The following is a 7,886-nucleotide window of genomic DNA, read 5'->3' on the forward strand; positions in this document are numbered from 1 at the left end:
TTCAATATAACTTCTAGGATTATTAATGTTTTCAAAAAAAATTGCAGAGTTGGAATACTATGAACTCTGTAATTCTTCCTATTAATATTCAACATATTTTCTCCTTTAATACAAATTAGTGTGTGATCACGCGTATATTCTAAAATTTTGAAAATAATAATGTAGGTAACTATAATATATTTTGCAAACTCAAGTATATTATGGTGTGACACTGTTGGCAAGTAATAAAAGAGCATACCATATTGTAAAATAAAGAAGGAAGGATCCGATCAAAACGACAAACACTTTCTAATTTTGGATCCTTGATTCTAGGACAAGAACAAAATTATTCCTCCACACAAATAAACCTCGTATCCCTTTCCATTGACCTTTTCCCCAAATATTATCTAACATGGAATTATCTCCATCGTTCCTGTAATACACGTATTAATTTGTATCATCCAAAAAGTTCCCTTTTTTCATGCCATATTTCTTCATTTTCCATAAACATTTTCATCAATTTCAACCTGGTCTTGATCCCAGGTTTGATAATGTTGGCATCCTTCACCAACTCTCTCAATCCTCCCGACACGATCACGGATTCGAAGTTATTCGTATCGTAGATCATCTTTCAAATACAAAAGATCAAGAAAACAATTTGCTCGTTGATCGGATTGGGGTCAAAATCCGGCACCATTAGATGGCATACAATGCTAGGAAGTCCCAATCGTTGGCCGCGTACTCATCCGATCCGCCTTTTGTCCATAGCAAAGACCCCGTGACCCAGAAGACCGCACAAACCTCGGTCACGAGCATTTACCAAACACACATCGCGGGCTATTGGCGCAACGTGACCGTCACGTGGGGCAAGAACGCCATGAATTACTCTTTGGGAATAACGGTCGACAGTGTTGACCAGAACGACATCGTTTACACATGCAAGATTGATATAAAGCCGTGGCACTTTTGGGCCAAGAAGGGGTACAAGTGTCTCGAGGTGGACGGTAGCCAACTCGAGGCCTATTGGGATCTCAAGTCAGCTAAATTTTTGGGCAGCCCAGAGCCCATTTCAGATTATTATGTCGCCCTAGTGGCGGACAACGAAGTTGTCCTGCTACTAGGGGACAACAAAAAGAAGGCCTATAAAAGGACAAAAGCTAGGCCGCCCCTGGCCGAACCGGTTATTTTCTACAAGAAAGAGAATGTGTTTGGAAAGAAGTCTTTCTCGACCCGAGCTCGGTTTGACCAAAGAAAGCGCGAACACGACATCGTGGTGGAGAGTGCGACGACGGGGGAGAAGGATCCGGAGATGTGGATAAGCATAGATGGGATAATCTTGGTCCACATCCAGAATTTGCAATGGAAATTCAGGGGAAACCAAACGGTGATGGTGAATAAACAGCCCGTGGAGGTGTTCTGGGACGTGCACGCGTGGCTATTCTGCGCGCCTGGGACCCACCATGGGTTGTTTATATTTAAGTCGTCGTGCGAGTTGGAGGGTGACGACGATGAAAACGACTCGAGCTTGAGCGAGAGCCGGTGCGACGGGAGTGAGTGTAGTGGTACCAGTAGGTATTTCTCGGTGGATGGTCACGCAAAGGCCGGGGTGGATTTTTGCCTCTTCCTTTATGCTTGGAAGATTGAGTGAGGGATGTTTAGGGTTTCCATTTATGGAAAGTATGTTGAAAACATTTGAGTTCGTGTTTTGATCATTTTTTGTAGATGAATGAACTTGAGTATTTTCGGGTGTGGATATTAAGTTGTGGAGATTTTATCAAGTTTCGTCGACTTTGTTGGTTTCGAATAATATTTTTAAAATCTGATAACGATGCAAATCAATTGGTGCGATTTAGAAATTTGGTTAATTGGTGAACAAAAATACACAATAGTTTGAATTCAAATAAAGTTCAATTATACCACAGGTTGAAGTCCATGATCTTTATTAGAAGATGGTACACTACAAAAAACTCGCCAATTAGTATCAGTGAAATTTCTTCACTTAACAAATTAGTGACAGATCAAGTTTTGGTAGATCCATTAATAATAAACTTGTTAGTAAAAAGTTTTAGTGACGGATTTTTCCGTCGCTAACGTTACTATGATGGAACCACAGGCGACTGCTTCGCATTAGTGACAGATAAATATGTCACTAACTAGTGACTGACACTTTCCAGTCACTAATTCTGTGACTAGTTGTTGAGCTATTGGATGCCGTCACTAATTCCGTCAATATTGTGCGTTTTTTTTTGTAGTGGTATACTATAATACGATGCATTGCGAAGAACATTTGATCAAGAACAACATCAATTCTATGCTATGAATACATATGATATGTTCATATGGAAGAGGCTCTGAAAAGTGAAGCATAAGGGTTCATTAATATGCTACAATATGGTTCAATTTCTCTTTGGGATATAGTTGCACGCATTGTCAGTTGTCACAAATGTTCGCATATGAATCGGAAGTCCGAGCATCGCATGTCCGAATAGGACAGTCTCATTTTCAGCCACAACTTATTTTACCATTTTCCATATTTTATTCTTTTAATTTTTTTATTTATAAAACAAATAACATAGATTGAAATATCAATAAGATTTAAAAAACACTATTATGAGAATATTTTTACTTGTTTAATATTCCTTCAACATTGGTATTCAATTTGTTACAGACCCTAAATAAAAGAGAATGGAGATTTTTAAAGATAGAATGATGTATTAAAATTAAATAAAATAATTTGATTTCAGCCGCATTCTGCGGCCGAAAATCGCTACAATAAGGCCGGAAAATCAGCCGCAAAACCAGGCAGACCACTGCAGTTGCGGCTGATTTTCTGGTGGCCTCCATTTGCAGTGCTCTGCAATAAGGCCGCGATTTCTGCCTGGCAAAAACTGCGATTTCCGGCTCCACCCGCAAAATCGGATCTTATTGCGGATGGCCTAACATGATAAGATTAAGATGTATAAGGAGTAAAAGACAGACCAGAGAGAAATAATGCTGTCACATTTTAAATTTCTCATGCATTAATACATTTGAATGCGATCAAAATTATGATGAGGAACATTATTGAAACCTCAAAACAAATAAATTTGAATGTTATGTATAGTTTGAATGAATGCTTCGACCATCTCCTATTATACTCTCTCTCTTTGTGTGTATATCCGTACAAATACAGTTTAGTTAACAAACTCGATCAAAACTGATGATCAAGACTACTTATGAAGTGCATACGAAGGAAAGGTGAATGAGTGGCTACTCATGGTTTCTCCTCTCTTCTTGTATCGACTGAAAAATCCGTGCTGCCGATGCTGATGCCAACGTACGGTTGTGCGGGACGACCCTGATCGCCTGCACCCTCTGCTCATTCCTCTGCAGCGAAGGCGTGGTGGGGAAGAGCGGGAGCGCGTCCCCTTCCAATCTCTTGGAGTCGCTCGTCTCCGTACATCCCTGCATTTCACTTCCATTGGATCTATGCAGGTTTCCACCGCACTCCGACACTACCACGCTCTGGCTCGACACTTTGCACGGGATCGGAGGTGGCACGAACAAGTTAGAGGACAAGCTTTTATCAATTTCGCCCGCCAAAGGCATTGGATACGGTTGCAAGTAACTCTGGCTGGGCTCGGTCCTGCAGAAGCCTTCGTTTCTTTCCTCATTGGGAGGGGGGATGCCGCCATAAGCTGCCCCTCCCAACGAGCCTAAGCTCACCGGGGGGCAGTTTCCGTAGACGGGGGCCATAAAACGAACGGTGGGGAAACACGGACCGGGGTAAGGTTTGTATATGAGCCCCTCCGAGGGAGATCTCACCGGGACTAGCCACTGATTCCCCGTTGGAACCGGCAAGCACCATGGTGCAAGTTTAGGATCAAGGGGGATGGATGCAGGATTTGGGAGAGGTGTTTGCTGAGGGAGAAGCCCCTTCTCGAGATCAGTTGGAGGCAACGGAAGCAGTCCACATATTGCCTCCGATCCAAGACTGGACTTGGGAAGGTCGATTTTCGCTTTAGCAGTAGCCAGGGATGGATCGAGTGGGGAGACATAAAGCAACTTGTTGATCGGAGGAAACTTGATGGATGGGTCGAACGTAGTTTCACGCAAGATTTCCGGATATTGCGCTATGTGTCTCTGCACCTATTGCACAGCACCGGACAAAGATTAGGATATACTAACCGGGCAAACGTCGCTTTCTAGCCCAAAGTATACACATTTCATTATTTATGTCTTGACAATGACATATTTGTACCCAATGACAGAGATTTTAGGTATAATATGTCATCACTATTAAAGAACCAGATATTTTTTAAAAGTTGAGCATACTTTGGGCTAGAAAGAGATATTTACCCATTCTAACACGGACTCCCGGCTTCAAAGGCCTACGAGCTTACAGTTATCAATCTGTGCAGCTCAAACTTCTGCAAAGAAAATACCTTCTGTTGACTGCACGGGAAAATTATCTGCGTTAGTATCCAGATCATCATACGAGAAAAAGATCGATATTTAAACTAGTCAAAATGCTTACTGGATCATTGTTTTCCTTGCTTTCAAGAACAGCCTCTGGCCAATAACTCTCACAACTTCATCAGAAGCTATATCCAGACCTAAGATAGAGTTCACAGCAAAAGCATCTGAGGTTTCCTCCCTTTTGACACCATCTCCTATTTTCAACGACAGAGGATCGCTGTCGATGTTGGCTCGTAGGTTGCAGTCCCCAGCTACGGTAGACGAATGAGCCTTATCATCTATCGAAGAAGTGCTTTTTCTTGAGACAACGCCACATGCAGACAAATCAGCAGCAACAGTCTTGCTCTTGGGCAAATTCTTGTACTCTAGACATAGCTTCTCCGTTTGAGGGAAATCTAATCTGCTCATCTCATCATCTCCCATGCTGGTTTTCTTTAGGTGATCGTATTGAAGGGCTGCAATGCTTGGGTGGGAAATTCTATTTCCACTGCTATTCAGATATAGTTTGCTGTTTTCATGATCTCTGGTTTTTGTTTCCTTCGACAGTCTTGAAATGATTGTATCGAGCTTCTCTTTTTTCACGTGCAGCTGAGGATTGCCATAGTTGCGAATCTTCTCAGGCTGAAGAAATGATGAAACTCCAAAATCCTTTTCGTTAGTGCAACGATTACTATAGCTGGGAAAGACAGGCGGTGGTTGGACCGAGATACACTTGGCTTTCATCATTAGACTAGATGAGGAACTTGGATCAGGATAGTTTTCTGGTACCGACGCCCCAGCAGAACAGTGAGAGTAGTACCACTCTGGCGAGTTAGGACACTCGTTAGAAGCCAATACAGGCCGCACTTTCCGTTTGACACCAGAAACCTATAACAGTTCAAAAAAATTTAAGAATTTGAGAGGGCATATAACTCTGATTTTAAAGTAACAAGCCATTTAAGATCCTATTCATCAAACAAACTAGCAAGTATGCATAAAACATGTGAAACAAACATTAAGACTACTTACTCAATTTTCATTTCTTTGTCATGATTGAGTAAATGGATAACTAGATGCTCCCCTCTTCATGTTCCTAAGTTATATACTAGTATGATCTTCTCTATGCAGCTACTCAGAAGATGCCAAGGAAAAGTCTTCTGCATGCTACTCTACTAAAAGTGGTGGAGAAATTTAACTAGTTTTAACATTAACAAAAATCAAGAATTGAAACTCCAACAAATGACCCCTCAAGACATAATTTATGACAGAGTCTTCGTGCCACAGCTAATTAGAATGAACTCAACCTAATATGAGAACGGATGATGGATCATGTAATTCGTCATGTGCAAGTGCAACTAGCTCAATGAAAGAAGCCCATATATCTCAAACAAAAACAATGAGCAACAATTGCAAAATCCAACTAATGACTCTCTTTCATGTGATTTGAGATAAATAAATGCACAAACACAAGCTTACTACCTACAATTCTACTCCACTCTTAAAAGCAAGATCATGCTTCGTGATAAATAAATGCACACACAACCAGTTCCCCAACTCACATTGCTCGAAGATGCTTGTGAGCAAAGGAGAAACAATTGAAAATCCAACTAATAAATCTCCTACACACGACTGTACTCCACACATAAACGTCAGATTATGTTTCTATAAAAATACACAAACAAACAAACATTTTCCCCAACTCACATTGTTCGAAGATGTTTGTGACACGAAGTTAGTAGAGCCATGGCCCGATGGCACAGGAAGCAACCTAGGTCCATAGTTGAGCTTCGGACCTTGTTCGAAAAGAGCCATCGTTTTTCTAGGAGGAGGTGCACTAGGCCCTCCTCTATCTTCATCACCAATACGAAGGCCGGAAGTAAACAGAGGAACCATTTGCTTCCCTTCATCCTTGTCACCTTTCATTCCACACTCCCTCAAACAAAATAACAAAATCCCACTTTTTCCACACCATTACAGTTAAATTAACCAAAGGTGAAATCACAAGCTCCATAAAAAATTCTCCCCCCAAATGAAAACACTAAAAACCTACTCCAACCATCACAAGCTCCCTTCATTTCTACAATATATGAGTGCTCGTAATCTATAAAATATTCCACCCAAAATGGGTAAAATCTGATCTTTAGACAGAGAGTGCTAACATAATCACATGCATGAAAATGCAGCACAATCACTGGAATTAAAAGAGTCCAACTATAATACGAAATCGCAAATTCCACAAAGTGAACGTGAATTAGAGAATCGAATCAACAAAGTAAAATATGAAAACACAGTGGGAGTGAAATCCAGGTGTAAGAAACAGAGAGAAGAGGATATATAAGAGAGAAGGTGAAGAGGAGAGAGAGGTAAAACATAGGTTGTTGCGAAAGGAGAGGTTTACGGGTTACCTCAAGATCTAAAAAGACTGCATCACCCACAAATTAGAAGTGAGATGAATATAAATTGGAAAGAACATATTTTCTGGCGTCTAAATTTCGATCTTGGCAGCAAAAAAATCGGTCTTATTTTTCGGAAAACTTACTGTTTTGAGCTACATAAGTCATAAGTCAATAATATCGATGATGTTTGCCTGGACATCGATAACTCAATATGAAATAGGATTACTTAAATATTTACTCTGATTAAATTTATCTTATTGCAATTTTATTTTAGGAAATTTAAATGTAATGAAATTTTTAAAATTATAAACTACTCCTCTCGATCCCACTTTAGGAGTCCCGTTTGAGTTCGGCACAGGTTTTAAAAAATACTGAGAAAAGTTGGTAGAAAAAAATAGTGGAATATGAGTCTTACTTTTATACTAACCCCGTCCCACAATATGAGTCACGTTTGATATAGGTACAAAGTTTTAAGAAATGTAAAGAAAAGTGGGTTGAATAAGTTAGTGGACTATGCGTCCCACTTATACATATTAGTTTTATAATAATAAAGAGAAAGACCAAAACTGGTCCTGAACGTTTGCACATTTAGTGATTTTGGTCCTATACTTTATCTTTTGAATTTTTGTATCGTGAACATTTCAACTCGGATCACAATTGGTCATACACTAACAATTCCGTCAATTTTTAAATGATTTTAACCGATTTTTAAACGGTTTTAACCTGAATGGGACTGTTAAAACCATCAAAATCGGTCAAAATAGGGTTACAACCGAATTTGACGGAATTGTTAGTGTAAGACCAATTGTGATTCGAGTTGAAATGTTCAGGATGCAAAAATTCAAAAGATAAAGTATATGACCAAAATCGTAAAATGGACATATGTTCAGGACTAGTTTTGGTCTGTACTCAATAATAAAATATGAGTATAATAAGTTAGTGGAATGTAGGACCTACTTACTATTTATGATAAAAGTGAAATGTGACTCTTATCGTGGAACAGAAAGAATATATTAGTTTTATACTACCTCCGTCCCCCAAATTTTGGCACAATTTACTATTTTGGTCTGTCCC

General features: G+C 39.8%; 2 protein-coding genes across 2 annotated transcripts; one reads left to right on the plus strand and one right to left on the minus strand.

Moving 5' to 3' along the window:
* Positions 1 to 457: 457 nt before the first annotated feature.
* On the plus strand, positions 458 to 1,757 carry LOC125203533 (uncharacterized). Its single transcript, XM_048101898.2, has one exon. The coding sequence runs from the start codon at positions 680 to 682 to the stop codon at positions 1,625 to 1,627; it is 948 nt and encodes a 315-aa protein (XP_047957855.1). The 5' UTR covers positions 458 to 679; the 3' UTR covers positions 1,628 to 1,757.
* A 1,267-nt stretch (positions 1,758 to 3,024) lies between these two features.
* Positions 3,025 to 6,916, minus strand: LOC125208527 (protein EARLY FLOWERING 3-like). The gene is made up of 4 exons (XM_048108161.2): positions 6,121 to 6,916; positions 4,496 to 5,304; positions 4,362 to 4,413; positions 3,025 to 4,107 (listed from the first exon to the last, which is right to left on the minus strand). Exons 1-4 carry the CDS (start codon positions 6,337 to 6,339, stop codon positions 3,229 to 3,231), a joined length of 1,959 nt encoding a protein of 652 aa, XP_047964118.1. The 5' UTR covers positions 6,340 to 6,916; the 3' UTR covers positions 3,025 to 3,228.
* Between the last annotated feature and the right edge of the window lie 970 nt (positions 6,917 to 7,886).

Source organism: Salvia hispanica, chromosome 6, assembly GCF_029641045.1.
Source record: "Salvia hispanica isolate PSC_SH4W2 chromosome 6, Shi_PSC_v1, whole genome shotgun sequence".
Lineage (NCBI taxonomy): Eukaryota > Viridiplantae > Streptophyta > Magnoliopsida > Lamiales > Lamiaceae > Salvia > Salvia hispanica.